Raw genomic sequence first — 19,640 nt, forward strand, 5'->3', positions numbered from 1 at the left:
GCAGCCCCGAAAAAAGAGATCCGTGGGTTGTTTCCAGGGCCGTCTTGCTCGTGGTGAGACGGGAAATTCAAGCACCAAGGCAAGAACAGGGCAACTTGAATATCGACGAGGTAGAATCGCGTGTCGTTCAGGATCAATTAAAGATTCCGCGTCTGTTCTTAACAAAGTGGGGGCGGATCGGAGAATGATCCAGTGATATCTCCGGTACCTCCACTACCAAGTGGGTAGGTAACGCAAGGTACCTGCAGGGCACCGTGGCCGAAAGGGATGCCACTTTTGAGCCCCAAATAAGGGTGCAGAGAGTAATAGGGCAGGTTAATAGAAGAGGGTAACCATCCCTTTACCGTTTGAATACGAATATAAGGGTTATAAACAATGAACAGGTAATAGAATGGCGAGAACTAATACCGTATAAAAGAAATAAGACGTGATATTCGATATCTTCTTGAGTATAAAGTACATGAGTGTGACAACGTAGAATGCAATTCCATGTATCGGTTGAGTGCCACCAGGAAATATCCCAGCAAATCACGCCCAAGAACTAATCTGTAGCAACAAAAACCACCATGTGAAATACACATCGAACAGTAATATAAGTGAAGAAGTGAAGGAAATAAGGCGAATGAAGAAGGTAGAAAGAAAAGAAGGAAGGTGAAACGAAGATGAGGAAAAAAAAGAAAAAGAGGAACTTTCAAGATTGCAGAATGCCTCTTCCCAATGCTTACTGGTCAAAGATGGCGTTACCAACTTCCGAAAGGTCTGTGTCGTCTATCCGAATCAATCTCGGCGTCCTTGGTTTGGGTTCCGCCAACAGGACCAAGTCGGCAAGGGCATAGTCATCAAGGCTTCATTCGAAAATCGTCTCGCCTGGTCCTGATCTTCGGTCTCTTTAAAACGCGACAGTCACGGCATTCTCCTGGACGATCTGCATCGTCTCAACGGCCTCGTCCTTGACTACATCGTGATCCAGGCCCTGTTTCAGCACGACATTCTTCTTCGCCTTGAGCTGGACCTTGCTCTTGCGCTTATCGAAGCGGTCAAGGAGATGCTCCAGGGGGCAGACGCTGCATTCCCAGTCCAACGTTCCCTCGACGGTGATGCTGCGACAGCGGACGCACTCCTTTCCGTGCCGTATAAAGAGCTGGTGAAGGCCGTACTTGAGATGGTCGGGAACCCGCACTTCGCCATGCATAAACGTATCGTCCCGCGATGCCGTGGGAGGCACCCACTTGAGCCACTTGCAGATTCGCCACACGTGCGTATCCACGGCAAAGCTGGGCTGCTGGAGGCAGAAGAGGATGAGACAGGATGCTGTCTTGACGCCGATCCCCGGGTACTTGGTGAGCTCGAGCATGGCCTGGTCCGGAGGCATCCCGCGTATATGATCAAGGGTAAGTATACCGTTCTCAATCTTGCATATTTGGTGATCTTTCTGCCCCTGGTTGAGCTGGTGAGCCCCATTGATCTGAGCCGGTTCGCCCGTTTTCTTCTCGCGGAGATAGGCCGCGCGCCTCTCCGTATTGTCCTCGTACACCATCTCGAGAATCGCCTTGATGTCTCGGCCCTTGGTGAGCCCGAGACCGGCTCTCTTGACGGCTTCGACAACTTCATGCTCCTCAGAGAGACGCACTTTATTCCAGTCGATGCTACCAGCGCCAATGCTCTCTTCATCCCACTGGCCGTACTTAGCGATGACGTCCTGAATCGCCAAGTTGGCGTTCTTCATGGTGGTATGGCCGCTAATAAGCGTCCGCATCATTGCGTCGACGAGGTCGGGTACCTCGCCGCAGCCCGCAACGGATGTTGATGGGGGGGCTATCTTCTCAGGGGCCTGAAATAGCCCGTGTGCTTCGGTGAGAATTCTGTGCACCTCTTCGCATTCTTCGGGAAGCGGCCCTGTCCAGTCGGGGAAGGGGGTTCGACCTGGCATCAGTCCGTACGGATTATCCTTGGTTCGCCGAGCGATGCGCTTGGGTCTATTTGTCTCTTCCTTGTGGTTGTCGTCGGCCATAACAACGGTTTCACTCAGTGACTTGGCGCCGTTCGGCGGAGCGTTTTCCTTCCTTGCGCCCACATCGTTGGCGTTTAGTCTCTCGGCCTGGTCGTTCTTCGCCTCAGTGCTGGCGGCAGGGACCACGTGCGCTGGGCGGTTACGAGGTCGGAGGACGCGACTTGACTTTGGGATCTCGATGGCCTGAGACCCGACTAGTAGACCTTGGACATCATCGGGAGCATCGACAACACGGGGCATTTCCCTCGCTCGTGTCCCGATCCGTTGGTTTCCCCTCGACTTCTTGGATAGTTTAGCTGGCGCCACCGATTCTTGTATCTTGTTTGTACCAAATTCGACAACGAAAACCGCATTTTTCCTGGAAACATGGATCTTGCCCAAACCATGAGGCAATTCATCAACTGGCTGGGGTTTTGTGATGACAAACGCGCGCCTGGCCTTTTTCTTCTTGTCTTCTTTGTTACCATGGACCTGTGTTGCTCCTGGTACAGAAGGCTGGGCCTCGGCCGCACGCTTAGTAGCACTTCGAGTCTGCATTTTTCCTCTTCCCTCTAACCCCGTGGTCCGTTGTCTCAGAGGATGACTGAAGATATGAAACGGGGGGAGGGCGTTTGAATCAGTGTGTAAGTGCAAGGGGCCACTGTTATACGAGGACACGAGGTGAAATCAGAGGGAAGAGGGGATACATGGGACACAAGGGAGGAAGGGGTATGACCATGAGGACCCTTGGGTGATACTGTGCTAGTACATAAGTACCTACGTCCTGTTTAGCTGCCCATTATTCAAGGAAGGTACCTACCTAGGTATAAGTACCTATGCGTGAAGCTATCCGTGTATAGCAAGTCAATGAGGGAAGGAGTGCCTGGAGTTGGAAGTCAACACCACGATGCTACGGTCGTGAAAAGGTACCCAACTTATAATCAGTACAAGTGCGTGAGACGTGTTTATCCATGATCTAGTAGGCCCGGTCAGTTTACCTCTATCCCCTTCATGTACCAAGATCTCATGCGCGAATAATTTACATTGAATGATGAAGCCCCTGTTATCCATGCCCCATGACCAAGTGAATTATAGGGGAGTAAGATTACAAGCATGTAAAGCCCAGATAAGAAGCCCCCTCCCGCTCTTTTGCACTCCAAAGACCTCAGATACACACTCGTTTCTCCTCTCATTAATGAACCCTAATCGGGATTGAGCATGTGCTCGACTGTCATTACTCGGGCTTCTTGCCGACCATGAGGTACATGGGCGTGAAGAGATGATCCCTGCCACCTGCAGCCAAGCAGTCGGCGGCATGGGCCAGGCTGTCGGCCGTCTTCTTGGTACCAGCGGGCGCTAACCTGAGAGTCTCCATGAGACCAGCAAAGCTGTGTGCGACGTATCTTCCAATCTTGGTCATGCGAGCAACGGTGATGATGTCAGAGAGAGTCTGCGCGTAGCGAAGGTCGCCAGCCATGGGCCACCACCAGGGCAGAGGGTCGTCTTCCCTGGCGAGATCCTCATTCATAATCAGCTCAAAGCCGGCAGCCTTCATGGCCGCCAGGCCATCCGCGACCGTGCACATGTTGGAGATGCCATCGCCCTGCTCGATGCCCAGGCGAATCTCGCGGTGCCGCAGGTTGTCATTGTCGTACTTGTCCGTCATCAACCACTCATAGACGCCGAAGACGCCACCGGGCTTGAGGACACGGTAGATCTCGCTATAGATGCCCTCAAGAGTGGGAGCGTGCACCGTAGCCTCGATGGCATAGACGGCGTCAAAGGAGTTGTCAGGGAACGACATTTGCTACGACCAGTCAGAACAATGGCGACGCCCAGAGGCATAACTGGCACAACGGTGGGGGTAGGGACGTACCATGAAGTCACCCTTGACAAACTTCAACTGGTTCGACATGCCTTCCTTGGCGGCGTAGTGTGTTGCGCGTTCAATCTGGTAGTCGTTGTTGTTCAGACCGGTGATGTGGGCGCCGGTGAATTTGGCGATTTCGCGAGCCGGACCACCAACGCCGCAACCAACATCGAGAACCTTCATGCCCCGCTGGATGTTGATGCAGTGGGCAAGGTAATGTTCATGGCGGGCAATGGCCTGGTAAAAAGGCTCGCCGTAGGAGAAGCGGCAAAAGTGGAAGGACTGTCCCCAGCCGTACTCGTACAAATCAGTCGCGAGGTTGTAGTAACTGTCAAGGCGTACATGGTAAGCTTTCGATCTGCATAATAATGCGACGAATAGAGTGTACTTACTGCCTGGTCAGAGTCGCGTATTCGGCTTGACGCGCCTGTAATAACGAATTGTCAGTAGACTATCCTGCGGGTTGATTGTAGAGGGGCAGACTGACAGCTCTCTCCTCAGGAGTTTCATCCTTGGCAGTCTTGTTGTCCCAGTGCTTGAAGTATTCGTCAACGGCTGCCTTCTTCGCGTCGCCTCCCTTGCTAAACATGGCCATAATGCCACCTCTGGCCTGGGCCGAGTTGCCATGCATGGCCTTGTTGAAGGCAGCATCGCGCGCATGATCCTCCTTTTCAAGGAGAGGAGCCGCTGTCGAGGAGGACATGATGGTGAACGAATGTGGGTAAGATATGAAGAAAAAGAAAAAAGTATTGTTAAAATTTGTGAAGGGAAGGACGTTGCTGAATTATTAACCTGTAACAGAATAGGGAAAAGAAAAACGCGGCGAGCAGGATAACTCGGAAATTTATTTTATTTGCTTCGCGACGGTATTAGCACTCCCAAAACTCTGGGCAGGGGAAGGAGTGAAAAGGGGAGGATACGGAGAAAGAGGTCCCACTCAGGGTCAATCTGTCAATGCGCCATCGCATAGCTAAGATCAAATCCATTGGCTAATTGAGATTTGCTTGTATTTATTGGGTAGGCGGTGAGTGAATAGCAATAAGAGATGCGAATACGAATTCGATCTCTGCTCGGGAATGTGCTCCTAACGGTGCTTGGAAGGTACCTCTTCTTGGTTAAACCCAATAGAGGGAACGAAACCTACCTGAGGTCTTCCGCATGTGATTACGGCGAGCTTTTTCCCCCGTACTTGTTCGTACTCGGGACACAATGGTAAAGTAACACCGTGATTGGAATCGTTCAGGCTTAGTGATATGTTGCTTGGCTATAAACTTCACCTGTCACTATGAATTTGCATCATTGTTCCTTTGGTCAGGTCACATTATGATGTGTCTACCATTAGTGCCACCATTCGTCTCATGGGGTTGTCGCGGACAGTAGTAGGATGGGGTACTCCTGAGTACTCGTCAGGGCAATTGTCTTCTATCCCATTACGGTACACCGCAGGTTTCTACGGTGACTCTTCAAATAGACATTCTCGTGCCCAACGGTGGATGACGACAAACTCTACAAGTAATTTGTCACGTGACTACGTGGAGGTGTTTCTGCTCCGATAAGATAACAGCGGGGATCAGGCTATGGATTTCAACCAAAAAAGGACCAGCCAACCCTGAAGCAGCGCTTGTCAGCAACGACGTCTACGTCGCCACGGCTACCCATCGACAACCACGAGAACACGGACAACTCACCTGTGTGGCCAGCAACAACCCTTTGTGCTAGCTCTTTCGCATCTTGTTTCCCGTGACTCGAAGCTTGGCCGACAAAAGACGCAATGACCGCCCAGATAAAACAAGATCTCAACCGTTCCGGTTGGGAGTCGACCGACTTTCCTTCGGTGTGCGAGAATTGCCTCCCCGATAATCCCTACGTCAAGATTCTGAAGGAAGATTACGGGGCTGAATGCAAGCTGGTATGCCCCCCTCCATCACGTCATACCTTGTGTCTGCGAGTCGCGCATGCTGACCGATCCATCGGATGATAGTGCACCAGACCGTTCACCGTCTTCAGCTGGAACGCCGACCGGGCGCACGGGCGCAAAAAGAGGACAAACATCTGCTTGACGTGCGCCAGGCTCAAAAACTGCTGCCAGACATGCATGCTTGACCTCTCGTTCGGCCTGCCTCTGATGGTGCGCGATGCCGCCTTGAAGATGGTCGCGCCGGGCCCGTCGTCCGACATCAACCGGGAATACTTTGCCCAGAACCACGAGCGCGCCATCGAAGAAGGGCGGGCGGGGGTGGAGGAGTACGAAAAGACGGACGATAAGGCGAGGGAGCTGCTGCGGCGACTGGCAACGAGCAAACCCTACTTCCGGAAAGGCAAGGCGATGGAAAATTTCAGCAGCGATACGAATGCGAATGCGACGCAAGGTGGAAACCCCGCGGTGGGCGCAGGCGTTGGTGGATCCGGCCCAATCCGAACACGAGACTCCAGGGCCGCGGCCGCAGCGGGGGCTCGGGCGGGAAGATCCAGGCCTGCATTTCCCAGCGCTGCGCAGCTGCCGCCCGGCCCGCAAGACTGGTTGCCGCCGCAGGACAAGAACATCATGTCGCTGTTCGTGACCGGGATCGAGGACGACCTGCCCGAGTTCAAGATTCGGGATTTTTTCAAGGTGTTTGGCAAAATCAAGAGCTTGGTGTGCTCCCACATGTCACATTGCGCCTTTGTCAACTACGAAACGAGAGAGGCGGCGGAGAAGGCCGCAGATGCGTGCCGTGGACGGGCCATCATCGCCGGCTGCCCGCTCCGGGTGCGCTGGGGAGTCCCCAAGGCGGTCGGTACGATGAATAGAGAGCAGCGGGGACAGATGCTCATGGATGCGCGGCGCGGGTTGGGTGGCGCCAGGGGAGCGGGCAGGAATGGCGGCCAGAAGCAGATTACCGACGGTCAACCAGGCGACGGTCCGGCGTCGGCAGCAGCAGTTGCCGCGCCGCCAGGATCGGGCGACGCACCACAGTATGCCAGTCTTGCTGGAGAGTAAATCGGCCCGACGAAAGTCAAAACTTTTGCTTGTGTTTATATACATTGACATACTGGAGTTTGGAGTTTTCCTCAGGGGATAGCTGGCATTCGAAACTTGACGTCAAGTTGCAGCGTATACTGTACAGAGTTGAGGGTCTATCTTGTCTTGTGTTCACGGGCGGGTATCAAGGTCTGTTAATACAACGATTTGGGCCCAAGGAAAAAAAACGACGGGGCTCTTTCGTGCATCATCCATCCCTCAGCTACGCCCGCAACCCCCTCCTAATGTGGTGCCCTTGCCCGCCTTCTTGATGGAGTCGTTGTCTCCTCGTTCCGTATCTTTGTGTATCCGAAGTCCTGTAAAGTCCGTCCGTTAGAAATTTGATCTCTAGCTGACTGGACGAACCCCATCTCTGGTGTATGAACTCACTGTATGTTTCATCAGCCAATCGCTTTCCCTGGACGACGTTTTGCCGGAGAACAGTCGCCACCTCGTTCGCTTGCTGGATGGCGGGCTGGATCGCCGGGTCGGTTGGGGCCAGCTGTGCTTTCTCCCGGAAGCCGTTACGGATCTGCTGTCGAGCTGCTAGGAGAACTCGGTCGTCGCCTGTATAGAAAAGATGTCATTTGTCAGCTTCAAAGGCGTTGGATGATGGGCTGAGAATAGATATAATCCCACCTTGAAACGCTACCCTTGCGGCGCGCATGACATTTCGGTAGGCTGCGAGAGCCATGGTTCCCATCTCTGTGTACAGATGTGGGCTTCGCTGTGTCAAAGACTGAATGGCGACTTTGGTTTGGGTGGCGTTGGTTCCCTACAAATTGGAGATACTTGTTCGGCTTGATGCTCGATTGCTATCAGACATTATGACCTTGAAGCGCAAGACCAAGTGCCAAGACCAGAACCGCACTACCGGAATATTTTCATTAGTCTCATACTCTAGGCCTAGGCTATAATAATGACTATAGACAGTGTATAGCTGCCTTATAAGGATCTTAAGGCGAAAACTCTTTTATAAGCATCAAATTGCTACTTTCGTTTACCATTAGAAATCCAGGCCAACATAGTGGAATGCTTCGAGATCCTGTGCTTCGTAGTCAACCTAGGATGATTCGATTCGACATTGAATTCTGGAGCTTTTGCGGGGCCAGTCTAAGCGGAGTTATCGCTACTGTTTATATTGAGTAGGAATTCTACGGCTCGGTTGATCACATTGTTCAACTTCATCGAAATTACTAAGCAGGTTCTGGGAATCGACATATGTTTGACCCCGCGGAAGGGAGCGAAATAAAGGCATGCTAAGCTTCGACGTTGACGCCACCAAATACCACTACCCGTTGAGCCACTACCTCTTGGCCGGCGCCATTGACTCGTCAGACGTAGCTTTCTCCAGTATTTAATTCATAAAAGGCTGTGGTTGGCAAGTGTCTGGAGGTGTCGCCTTGTCCCTGTTTGATAACGCCTGGTTGCGAAGCTGAACTGTCCAAGTGGGCATTGTTTGTGGACATATTCCAGTCTGATGTCATCATATTTGGATATCTATACGGGACGCGTCCTCCATCCTGCAGATCGCCGATGCGTTGCTTGCAGTGTATGAACGCTACAAGTACACTACGAACGTACAACTTCTAATAGTCAACAGTGGTCCAAATGGGTCTAGTGCTGAGAAACGATGAAATAAACCGACGCATTGCGGTCGCTTCAAGGCCTAGAGCTAGGCGCACCTGAAGTCTACAGAGGAGCATATAAGACCGGAGGACAAGAAGTAGCGTCGATCTGGAAAAGCGACTTGTTATGAAGGTTTGAGCTTCACTCTGGGCCAAGGGTTGGGTGCTGAAGATGAAAGCGAATGCATACAACAACACCAAATCATACGCTTATCAAAGAGCTCCTATACGTCCCGGGGACAGTTGCATCGTCACGGGGAAAAGAGAGTGGTGAGGGCTTGCATTGAGTCCGATATCTTCCTGGCCGAGTTTCGGCTTGACTTTATACCCTCGTATTAGCCGACTAGGAGTTGACAAAAGAGGCAATTTGTCCTAGATCTGGATCCAGGTCCCAGTCTAACGAATATTCAGGCAGTTGCACTCTTTAGGAACTTCCTAGTGCCGTTCGGCAACCTGAGTATCCGTACGAACTTGACCCCATAGAACAGGCACTCCCGTAAATATAGATCCGTAAATGTACCGCTACCTCGTCAGCAGAGACTGAACAAACACGAAATGGTTGTATCAAAAGAGATAAGGAGCGCACACGGCACTAACCGAGAGGGGAGAAAACGGATGGACGAGTCTGCCAATGAGAAAGCGCCAACTTGAAGACGGTCCACTATGGGCACAACGTCCGCTGATCTCATTTCCCACGCTTCCCATTATTCCAGTTTTCCTCGGTTTTTTGGGCGCATGCGCATCATCAGGCCCTATCAGACAGCAAGCCAGCTCACCGTCTCGACATGTACAAGGTGAGGGACAACTCAGGTGAGCCACGGTGCTGTGCCACCCCAATGCTATATCTAATCTTATGGCGGCCCGGCATCCCTTGGGTGTGTTTGACGAGAGTCAGTGTACGTAGTTCCGTCCCGACGACCGCTATCTCCATTCGGTTCCCAAGTCGTATCTGGTATCAGGCTTATAAAGGAAAACACCGGAATACATACGTTGTACTCGTGACGATAGTTCTCACTTCTATCTAAAGGCTGGAGAAAAACAAAGTGGTTCATGCTAATTGGACAAGCATCGATGGATCAAGGCCGTTCCTGCATTAGCGCCTGCCTGGTCCGCCAGGAACAGGAACACAGCACTTGTGTTGGTCCACCATCACTCGGATCACAGGTGGCTCGCATGACGGGGCATTTCTCCTTTTTCTCGCATGGATTTGCTCTTCGTTACGCTGTAGGGTGCGCACTCCTTGTGCATTGTACCTATAACGCCCAAGGAATTACTATGAAGTATCTTATTAAAAGCAATGATTTGAAATAAGATACGTTGTAAATGACACACACCTCGTCGCCCCTTTTCTCCTCGTACTACCCGAAGAAAGAGGACCCGATAGCGAGTCATTTGGACGGCTTCCCCTTGTCGCCCGTTTAGGAGAAATTGAAGTCTTAGACGAACGAACCGAGATACAACGTACAACGTAAGCAACCAATGCAGGTGAAATAGACGATAGACCAATGTGATGAAGCCACAGCGCAAGCAGGACACCAATTCTCGTCCGGCCCACCCACCCTGTCCAGCTCGATCCCCAACCCATCCATCGGATTGACCGCACGTCTGATTCGCCGGTACCCAAAATAAGTCGGTCCCTCCTTGTGCTCCTTGTGCTGTTGTTCTCCAGGCGTGGAAATTGGTTACGTTGCCATGGACCGGCCCAGCTCGTGTTAGTGTCGTAGGGATAGGAATAGCACCCCTGGCGGGTGCGCACGAGCCACCTTCGCCCACCCCCCTTTCGCCGAGAAGCCAAATGCTACCCTACCGTTGGTTAGGGCGAGTTTGTTTGTATAAAAGTCCTTTTTGTCCTCTTTCGTCCGCTACACTCCTGTCCTTTTCTCTCTCTCTTTCCCTCCTCACCCACACACGCTCTTTAGTATTACCGACCCAGACTCTCGCAGTCGCTTTCATTCGTTATCCAACGCAAATAATCAAGCCACTCCCTCGCCGCACACAGCTCAAACCACTTTTTTGCTCTTTACGAGTCGATTCATCCCGAACAACACACATCCGTCAAAATGAAGTTCTCCGTTGCCGTCGTCCTCTCCGCCGCCGCCGGCGCCATGGCTGGTTTCGCCCGTAGCAACGTCACCTACGTCACCGAGGTCGTCTCGGAGTATGTCACCTACTGCCCCGAGCCTACCACCATCACCCACGGTGACCACACCTACACCGTCACGGAGGTACGTTGGAAGCAGAGGAGAATTTGCGAGGGGTTGTTGCGACGCGGATGGGAGGGATAAGACCTAGGCCCTTTGCATGGCTTTTCCCCAAAAAAGGAGAGAATGGTCTGACTAACTGATACCTGATAGCCCACCACCCTGACCATCACCGACTGCCCTTGCACCATCACCAAGCCCGTCCTCATCAGCAGCGTCGTCTCCTGCATCGACTGGTGAGCTCCCCTGCCCAGATCTCGTGTGTTGGCAAAAGCAACTAACCAGTTGGCAGCCCCTCGGCCGTCCCCCCTCCTCCCGTCGTCTCTCCCCCCGTCGTCCCCGTCCCCATCGTCCCCAGCAACCAGACCGCCACCTGGGAGACCGTCGTCCCCACTCAGCCCGCTGAGTCCACCCCCGTTGAGGAGCAGCCCTCGGCCGTTCCCACTGCCGGTGCCGGCAAGCTCGCCGCCCTCTCGGGCGCCGGCCTTGCTGGTGTCTTTGCCATTGCTGCCTTTATCCTCTAAGTTCCCAGACAGTAGTCACTGTCGCCCGCGCCGTCTGCGTTGCTGCTCACGATTCGATCGGTGTTCCTTGGTCGGCCAGAACATTAAAGCTCTGATGTCATCAGGGTTTGGTTGTGGGCGTGTCATGTCAACCCAAATAAGACGCCAGATATCGGAGGGAATTTACGGGAAGAGTTGGGGTTTTGGCCAGGCGAAAAGTTCGGGAAACAGATAATTCAGGAAGATAATCTGTACAATTATGGCCTCCGAACTTGTTCCCCATCGGACCGTTCTTGTACTTGTCTTTCTGTTCCCGCTTTTGTCTAGGTGTACGCAGTGGAGGCTCTCGTCGCGCATGTTGGCTTTGTTTTCGTTATATAGCGAGAATTGAGTTGATATGTGTGATTCTATACCCTTTCACGACAATATAATGTGTTTACGATACGACGCTACGACAATGCTCCGGTCGGTAAAGTTCACACTATTGCCTTGTCTCCGAACGACTGGCTGCTCAATCGTCTTGTCCTTTTCTTCTTCTCTGACCAGGCCTTGCGTCCAGTGTAGAAGGGCGCATACGATACGTTCCTCATCTCGTCGGCAAACATACTATAAACTCTACCAGAGTATCGCAGACCTAACGTTTCTTCTTTTATATTTGTTTTGTGTTTGTTTTGTTTCATTTTCTCTCGGCATTGGAGGACGTGTCTTACCTTTTGTCTTGCATGCCGGCGCCATGACCGCGTGTCTCACGATACAGATTGATGCCGCAGTCAAACCAGAACTTGCACACTATTGATCGACATTTTACCCACATCGGACGCGTCATAAGGACCAAGGGCGAGTGGTGTTGCCCATGCAGACGGGGTGTGCAAGCAATAAGCCATACCGACAGCATGACGGCGGAATACCAGAGGATTTGAACACCCACCAAGCACTCGTCGTCGCCATCCTCGGTACTCATAATCGAGTCTCTATACATGTCACGTGACTTTCATCTAAAAACGGTCCCGGCCTGATGGAAGCGTGGTACGTTTTACAGTGCATGTGTACTTTACGGTACTATCAAAGCAAGTGGCTCTTTTGGCTTACCTACTCCATAAGCAGGCATAGATCCTCGGTGGTGGTCGGCTATACACTCTCGAATACAAAAAGACGTACCTATAGAGGCGACTACTTGTAAACATCGGAGTAACGGAATGCGGGGGTCCAGTGCCTTGGTCAGGTACCTGCCCTTGGACCAATGTCAGCAGGCTTCCTTCAGGACCCAGGTGCCTCACTAACACCAACAACACCCCAAATGCCGCTTCCAGCGTTAGAGGGCTACTCCTCCCTTCCACCTCTCCGGCCGGCCTTCGCCCGGGACGTCCCCGGATATCTCTGTTCTACCCCGTTCTCCAGTATTTCCAACTTGACCCCTATGTGGTTGGCGACTTCACCTCCTCACATCCCAATTCCTACTACATAATTAATCCCAAGTGTATATCCAACCACGTACAAGGGTTCCCGCAACGACCGAGGTCTTCTAGTCTCCTCATGGTTTCATTGTTGATTTATAGAGCAAGCTGGCCCAGTGTCCTTACATCCGTCGTCCCGGTATCTCATGTGTTTCCCCCCCTTATAATACCCAGGCGAACTCACTGCTCTCTCCTCCTATGTTCGCCCACGTTGGACGTTCCATCCAAGCCCGTCACCCCATATAGAGCAGCCGTTCACACCTCATCCCTCTCTCGTCCTTCCACATCCCTTCCCCCCGTCCAGATCATGTCAGACGAATGCACGAATCAGCCCGCCATGGCTAGACGGACAACCCATCCTCAGGAGGATGCCCACCGCGAGTCCCTCCATGACCCGGAATCGTTCTGGGGTCGCCAGGCAGACCTCCTCCACTGGCATAGGAAACCCTCCGCGGCACTCAGGCGCACCCAGAAGACCCTGAAGCAAAGCGGTGTCAGCCACCCGTCCTGGTCTTGGTTCCCCGACGGCGAGATTTCCACCTGCTTCAACTGCGTTGACCGCCACGTCCTTGCTGGTCGGGGGAACGAACCCGCCATCTTCTGGGACAGCCCCGTCACTAGCACAAAGGAGACTCTTACCTATTCTCAGCTGCTCGACGAGGTCGAGGTCTTGGCCGGTGCCCTGAGGGAAGAAGGCGTTGGCAAGGGCGACGTCGTCCTCGTGTATAGTGAGATGAGCCGCTGCCTCCTGTTCTCTTTGACCAAACCCTTTCTAACACATCACCCAAGTGCCCATGATCCCCGCGGCCCTCGTCGGCATCCTCGCCGCAAGCCGCCTCGGCGCCATCCACTGCGTCGTCTTTGGCGGCTTTGCCCCCGCCGCCCTGGCCCAGCGCATCGACGCCTCCCGCCCCGTCGCCATCCTCACCGCCTCGTGCGGCATCGAGGGCACCAAGGGCCCGGCGCCCTACCAGCCCCTCGTCCAGGAAGCCCTCCGCCTATCAACCCACAAGCCCCGCCGCGTCGTCATCTGGCAGCGCGAGCAGGTCCGCTGGCGGCCTACCCGGCGCTCCGAGGGCGAGCGCACCTGGCAGAGCCTCGTCAAGAGCTGTCGGGCGCGGAATGTTCGTGCCTCTTGCGTTCCTGTCGCTTCTACGGACCCCGCCTACATCATTCACACTTCCGGTACTACTGGTACCCCCAAGGGTGTCGTGCGTGATGCTGCCGGGCATGCCGTTGGTCTCCAGCTGTCTATGCGCTACCTCTTCGATATCCATGGCCCGGGCGACGTCGTTTTTACCGCCTCGGATATCGGTTGGGTATGTTTTGTCTCCTTAGTACACCGTTTGACCTTTTTTTGCGCTTCCCCGGATTTCAGTTGCGTACCCCTTTTTGGACGACTCATATCCTTTCCCCCTACAGCACAACTCCTCCAGATCAACTCCATTGCGATGCCTTGTCTGTCATGTATTCGTATATGCCAAATGCCCAATCTTACACCTTAGCTAGGTCGTGGGTCATAGTTACATCATTTACGCTCCGCTTCTTGCCGGCGCCGCCACCGTCCTCTATGAAGGCAAGCCCGTCGGCACACCTGACGCCTCTGCCTTCTGGCGCATCGTCGAGGAATACGGCGTCACCGTGCTTTCCACTGCCCCCACGGCCCTGCGGGCCATCAAGCGAGACGATCCCGATAACCACCACTTTAAAACCATCGGCGCCCGCGGCGGCCTCCGCTCGCTACGGGGCCTCTTCCTGGCCGGCGAGCGCTCCGAACCCGCCATAATATCAGCCTACCAGGCTCTGCTCTACGAGTATGCCGCGCCGTCTTCCCAGGGGGGCGCCCATGTCGTCGACAATTGGTGGTCTACCGAGTCGGGAAGCCCCATCTCCGGCCGGGCCCTGTTCCCCCAGGTGGCCTCCGCGCACATCACCGACATTGACCGGACAAGCGAGACACGGCTGCCGCCTATCCCCAGCAAGCCAGGTAGCGCTGGTAAAGCCATGCCGGGCTTTGACGTTCGGGTTGTGGATGACAATGGCAAGGAGCTGCCACGGGGTGAGACGGGGAATATCGTGATGGGCATGCCTTTGCCACCAACGGCGTTCCGTGCCTTGTGGGAGGAAGAGGAGAGGTTTTATAATGGATATCTTAAACGGTTCCAGGGGCAGTGGGTCGACACGGGTGACTGTGGATTCATCGACGCTGATGGGTATGTGAACATTATGAGTCGCAACGACGACGTGCTCAACGTCTCTGCTCACCGGCTATCCAGCGGTATGTCGCATCTTTCCATTCCCCATTCCGAATCCCTTGCCTCCTATTCCCTTAGCCGAAACCTACCCCATTCTCCGGGGGATCCCTAGCCTTTATGACTGCAAGAAGGCTGAAGTTTCCTTTCTCAGGTGCCCTAGAGCAAGCCATAACCTCACACCCCCTCGTGGCAGAGGCCTGCGTCGTCGGCGTTCCCGACGCCCTAAAGGGCCAGCTACCCTTCGCCTTTGTGACGCTCAAGACGCACCCGCACCCACCGTCAGCGGTGCCCGACCGGGCCCTGGAGGCGGAAATCCAGTCCCTCGTGCGCTCGCAGGTGGGTGCCATTGCGACGCTCGGTGGCATCGTGCAGGGCCGCGGCATGATCCCCAAAACGCGCAGCGGCAAGACGTTGCGCCGCGTGCTGCGCGAGCTTGTCGAGAATGCCGCGCGCGGCGAGCTGGACAAGGAACTTAACGTTCCCAGTACGGTGGAGGATGCTGCGGTCGTCCTTGTTGCTAGGGAGAAGGTGAGGGAGTACTGGAGGGCGAGGAGGGGCGACGTTAGGGCGAAGCTATAGTTTTTATGTGACGCTTAGGGATGAGTTTATGATTGAATGCTGTCTTGACCGGTTGTCTCTGGGTCTCTGGGTCTCTGGGTCCTGGATCTCTATATTACACGGCAGGCTGTATGTCGTATAGTCTTCATGCTGTCCCTTCTTCGTGAATCCCCTACTTGAACATGACCTCGATCCCATCCCATGAATCGGGGCTTTTCATCTCGATCTTGGTTTGTGTCCAAGATCAACTGAAACCCAAATCGTCCCCGGAGTTCTTTTTGTTCAATAAAAGGCGTAGTGTCTCCTCAACCAAGGAGCTCGTGGCCGGATTCAACGTACGGCAAGATATGTTAGAACCAGGCCGTATTATGTTCATATTATGTGCGTATAGTCTCAGTATAAATGCAACTTCGAGCCCCTTTTTACCTGCATTGAGACTATAAGCCGCTCCCTGACATGTGGACATCCTATATTCATAATCCACTGCCAAGTAGCTACTCGCCATTGTATTGTTTGCTGTCATGATATAGCCCATCCCTCTGCAGGATGCGATGCTTGCTCACACAATGTCTATACAATCTATACAATCTATACAATCCCGTCTTCTTTTCTGGTTCTTCACAGCGCTATACGTTATTGGCTTGCCCCTTGCACAACAGAGAACAAAAGGATTCCCGTAGATATGACTGACTACTTTATTCAGCCTGCCGTCCTACCAGCTTCACCTAGACAGCTTCAGTCCCTATCGCAATTTGACGCATCAGGTCCACTGACCACGAGAACACCAACGTCATACAATATTTAATACTCTTTTGGATTGAGAGAATCACATGGCACATCCGACTGCCCAGACCAGTCCTAGCCCTTTCGTTTGTTCTAACCACCAAGGCTGAGTTGTCGCCGTGGTCGACTGCCACAGAGAGCAACCATAGCCGTCCTGGCCTCCAAAGGACAAAGACAAAGATTCGCATGTAACTGTCGCGCTTACAAGCAAGACATGGAGGTGATGCGGGGTTTGAAATGGCAACGACAATACGAGCGCCAGACGAGGGTGAAGGGAGAGAACGAATGAAGTGTGCCTGCTGCCCTTAGGACAAACGTCACAAAGGGGCTCCGAATTTCCAAACATCCCCCCTTTTCTCTCCGCCATCACTGCCATCATCACTCCCCTCCCTTCCTCTCGTCGTGTAACTCGAGCCTGTCCCACCCAGCCCCCCGGGGTCTGGCCTCTCCCTTTCGCCACTGTGTCTACCTAGAGAAGCACAGGAGCCGCTTGACGTCCAAGCTTTTCCTAGTTTTCGTGAACTGGCTTCTTGGCTTCGAATAGAGTCCGAGAGACGAGTACTGGGTAACCCCACACACCGAGGACGGGGGGGTAGATGCCATGAAGCAAGGGGGCCAAGAGAAACAAAGAACGGAGTAGACGACAGTCCAAAGCCCAAAAACTGAATGAGGGAACGCACACCAGAACCAAAGCTCCACTGCAAGGAGGGAAGCCCGGAATGGTGGCGACCTTCTACTCCTCCAACCCTTGCAATGTTGACGTCTTGCCTGGTCCACTGCCTTACACCCCTCCCTGTCTTTGCATATCAATGCCGTCCGTGGAACATCACTTGGGCGGATATGACCATCACCTTCAACCGCAGCAGCTCGAACACGGGGATAGATGAGGGGCCCGGTCGGAGAAGGCTTTCACCCGAGCTACTCTCCCGCCTCCCTATACCGAAGCCCCCAACCCCTTTCTCCCTGGTCCTCGAGAGAGCCTTTGGGTAAAAGCACTCCCGGGTACGAGCGTATGATGTGGGGAATCCAGTCCGAGTCGAGACCTTAACTTGTCGGAGGCCGATCTGACTGGGTTCCCGAAACAGACGACAAAACGGTATCTCCTGGCACGAACTAGTCTTGCCCCCTCCTCGAGCCGGACATCGAGTGGCGAGTGAGAGACTCGGAATCAACAGGTGGCAGGGAGGCTTAATTGGCGATAAAGAGAGCGGCGTGCCATAGCCAATGGCCTCGCCATCTCAGCCAGGTCGCACAGACTCGTGCAACTGGACTAGGAGAACTTGTGGTACCAGCAAGGTCGAGGTAACTGGGGCTTCCAGGTCCTTCCGTATGTGCGACAATACGGGGAGTTTCACGGGTTCTCTTCGTCTTACCCCGGCCAGGCGGGATGGAAAGGGTTTTGCTTTCTCCCGGGCCATATCCCTGGCTCGCGAGTCCCGTAAAGGTCATCGTCTGCCGGTGGACGCAGACGATAGGAGGAGACGGAATGTGTGCAGTAAAAGACGGGGCGTGGACTTGAAAACGCAGGTGCGCGAGCCTGGATGTCCAGGGGAGAGGCTGCAGGGTACACTCGTTCGTTCTCGGTATCGGCGCTTGAAAGTAGATCACTGCCCAACGAACGACCTAAAGGCAAGCCCCCAGTTCGTTGTGCCACGAGCCATGATGTAACGGACGTCAATTGGTGATCCCACATCCGTTTTCTTGTCTGTGGTACCGTCCCGGGAGAAGGAGGAGGAAATCCGGGCTCATTTTGACGCACACAGATCAGATTAGCCAATTCCGAATCCTGCAAAACGTCCAATGACCAAGTGTAAAGCTTGACGGTCCCGCCGTCCACCCGGTGTCCTCATGCTATAGACTAACGCCCGGAGAGAGCGTTGTGCCGCCTCGAAACCTAGCAGAAGATAATCTAACGAGTCAATGCCTCTATCATGCCGTGTGTATAGGAAAGAAGAGACGGAAGAAAGAGAAAATAGTGAACAAGAAGAATCATCGTTTCGCGCTCCATGACGACATAACCTATATCGAGCCACCTCCAGAAACCGTCGCGTCGTGTAACATTCAATCGGAAAATAGACCAAGCGCCTTGACTATGTTATGGAGCCGCCAGGTGCTTCGGACGTCGTTCGTGCAGCGTACATTCCATAAACGCTCCGCTGTCCTTCTCTGGCCACTTTCAAGCTCGCAAACCGCGACTCTGGTAACCTCTTCCCAGCCTTGAGACTTTCGAGAACCCTGTAGTGTCCCAATTAGTCATGCAGGCGAGATCAAGGAAATAGAGAGCAGATGGAGAACAAATAGAGAACGGGGTACGTTACCAGTCGACGCCCACATACTGGACCCCCGAGCCTCTGATCGTCCGAATCTCCTTCTCCAGCTTGCCACCAGCCAGGCCACCCCCGGAACCCCTTCCTCCACTCGCGGGCCTCCCAATAACGACGTGTGTAACCTGCCGCCGGCCGAGGTGCAGCGACACCTTGGCCCCATGCTCGACCAGGATGCGCTTGAGCCGGTGGTCTGACACGAGCGGCGCGGTGCTGCCGTTGACATAGACCACGACGCCATCGAAAATGCCTCTCCGACCAGCCACCTGGGCCTCGGCGTTTCGATCGACCCCCCGCTCACCCTCGTCTACAGGATCATCGGGTTTGTTCTTGTCCTCACGCCCCGCGACGCTCTCGTCCCCTGTGCTGCTGCTGCGCAGTGTCTCGCGCATCTTCCCGGGTTTCGCGAGCATGTCCCGAACGCTAATGGCGGCGCGCGCTCGGACAGCCTTGGGCACCACCATGCCGAGCTTGGGGTCAAAGTCGGCGCTTCCCGCGCCGACGGTGTCGCTGAGGCGTTCGCCGCCCGACAGGCCGCCGCGGAACTGAGATATGAGCTTGCGGTTGCGGCTGTCGCGCCAGCCCTGCACAGGACGGACTTCGGGGCGTTGGTGGCCGGTTGAGGACGAGTTCCAAGGGTCGAAGGGCCGGGGGAGCCGAGGTTCGGGGGCCCTCGGGAGGGAAGAGTTTGGAGGTGGCATTGTCGTGGGAATTGAGCGGGAGGTGGTCCTGCGCGAGAAGGGATAGGCCGTTCCCGCACAGGTAAATCGTCAAGTCGAGTCGGAGCGAATGAATCAGGCTGGCTTGACATGTAATCACGCGAGGGCCAGCTGTGCAAAGGGATAGGGAAACGCGATGTGGACAGTGTGTTTGGCGTCACGAAGACAGTGCCCTCCATCACGTTTGAGCCACGAAATCACGTGGCATCTAGGTGGGCCAAGTAGCTCGCGATGTATCTTTACTGCGATACCAAAGTACCTTAACGGCCGGGGACGCGGGGTGGAAAAACGGGTACGTACATGAGCTATGAGCCAAAGTACCTTATCGCTACAGCACAGCCGTGGCATAACGTT

The 19,640-nt window shown here is 54.1% G+C and overlaps 9 protein-coding genes across 9 annotated transcripts; 4 read left to right on the forward strand and 5 right to left on the reverse strand.

Moving 5' to 3' along the window:
* Positions 1 to 889: 889 nt before the first annotated feature.
* ACRALDRAFT_1068345 (uncharacterized protein) lies at positions 890 to 2,251 on the reverse strand (the record flags this gene model as incomplete). The annotated part of the gene is made up of 1 exon (XM_071017557.1): positions 890 to 2,251. The coding sequence occupies one exon, from the start codon at positions 2,249 to 2,251 to the stop codon at positions 890 to 892; it is 1,362 nt and encodes a 453-aa protein (XP_070876877.1).
* Positions 2,252 to 2,846: 595 nt separating this feature from the next.
* ACRALDRAFT_1074719 (uncharacterized protein) lies at positions 2,847 to 4,761 on the reverse strand. Its single transcript, XM_071018274.1, has 4 exons — positions 4,348 to 4,761; positions 4,253 to 4,287; positions 3,867 to 4,188; positions 2,847 to 3,797 (listed from the first exon to the last, which is right to left on the reverse strand). The coding sequence occupies exons 1-4, from the start codon at positions 4,561 to 4,563 to the stop codon at positions 3,225 to 3,227; spliced, it is 1,146 nt and encodes a 381-aa protein (XP_070876878.1). The 5' UTR covers positions 4,564 to 4,761; the 3' UTR covers positions 2,847 to 3,224.
* An 870-nt stretch (positions 4,762 to 5,631) lies between these two features.
* On the forward strand, positions 5,632 to 6,840 carry ACRALDRAFT_2040200 (uncharacterized protein; the record flags this gene model as incomplete). The annotated part of the gene is made up of 2 exons (XM_071021031.1): positions 5,632 to 5,769; positions 5,842 to 6,840. 2 exons carry the CDS (start codon positions 5,632 to 5,634, stop codon positions 6,838 to 6,840), a joined length of 1,137 nt encoding a protein of 378 aa, XP_070876879.1.
* A 240-nt stretch (positions 6,841 to 7,080) lies between these two features.
* Positions 7,081 to 7,555, reverse strand: ACRALDRAFT_2099954 (uncharacterized protein; the record flags this gene model as incomplete). The annotated part of the gene is made up of 3 exons (XM_071022982.1): positions 7,081 to 7,178; positions 7,252 to 7,428; positions 7,501 to 7,555. The coding sequence occupies 3 exons, from the start codon at positions 7,553 to 7,555 to the stop codon at positions 7,081 to 7,083; spliced, it is 330 nt and encodes a 109-aa protein (XP_070876880.1).
* Positions 7,556 to 10,549: 2,994 nt separating this feature from the next.
* ACRALDRAFT_1068348 (uncharacterized protein) lies at positions 10,550 to 11,214 on the forward strand (the record flags this gene model as incomplete). The annotated part of the gene is made up of 3 exons (XM_071017558.1): positions 10,550 to 10,714; positions 10,844 to 10,926; positions 10,983 to 11,214. The coding sequence occupies 3 exons, from the start codon at positions 10,550 to 10,552 to the stop codon at positions 11,212 to 11,214; spliced, it is 480 nt and encodes a 159-aa protein (XP_070876881.1).
* A 127-nt stretch (positions 11,215 to 11,341) lies between these two features.
* On the reverse strand, positions 11,342 to 12,237 carry ACRALDRAFT_207101 (uncharacterized protein; the record flags this gene model as incomplete). The annotated part of the gene is made up of 5 exons (XM_071022170.1): positions 11,342 to 11,516; positions 11,618 to 11,731; positions 11,770 to 11,808; positions 11,904 to 12,164; positions 12,224 to 12,237. 5 exons carry the CDS (start codon positions 12,235 to 12,237, stop codon positions 11,342 to 11,344), a joined length of 603 nt encoding a protein of 200 aa, XP_070876882.1.
* A 564-nt stretch (positions 12,238 to 12,801) lies between these two features.
* Positions 12,802 to 15,599, forward strand: ACRALDRAFT_1047817 (uncharacterized protein). The gene is made up of 4 exons (XM_071015522.1): positions 12,802 to 13,375; positions 13,437 to 13,966; positions 14,157 to 14,925; positions 15,054 to 15,599. The coding sequence occupies exons 1-4, from the start codon at positions 12,955 to 12,957 to the stop codon at positions 15,479 to 15,481; spliced, it is 2,148 nt and encodes a 715-aa protein (XP_070876883.1). The 5' UTR covers positions 12,802 to 12,954; the 3' UTR covers positions 15,482 to 15,599.
* Positions 15,600 to 16,836: 1,237 nt separating this feature from the next.
* Positions 16,837 to 17,293, forward strand: ACRALDRAFT_2032690 (uncharacterized protein; the record flags this gene model as incomplete). The annotated part of the gene is made up of 1 exon (XM_071020713.1): positions 16,837 to 17,293. A coding segment is annotated over exon 1 (229 nt), but the record flags the coding sequence as incomplete, so codon positions are not given.
* A 1,082-nt stretch (positions 17,294 to 18,375) lies between these two features.
* Positions 18,376 to 19,244, reverse strand: ACRALDRAFT_2063057 (uncharacterized protein; the record flags this gene model as incomplete). The annotated part of the gene is made up of 2 exons (XM_071022012.1): positions 18,376 to 18,478; positions 18,562 to 19,244. Coding segments are annotated over 2 exons (786 nt in total), but the record flags the coding sequence as incomplete, so codon positions are not given.
* Between the last annotated feature and the right edge of the window lie 396 nt (positions 19,245 to 19,640).

The sequence above is a fragment of the Sodiomyces alcalophilus genome (assembly GCF_042370955.1).
Source record: "Sodiomyces alcalophilus JCM 7366 unplaced genomic scaffold ACRALscaffold_2, whole genome shotgun sequence".
NCBI classification, from domain to species: domain Eukaryota; kingdom Fungi; phylum Ascomycota; class Sordariomycetes; order Glomerellales; family Plectosphaerellaceae; genus Sodiomyces; species Sodiomyces alcalophilus.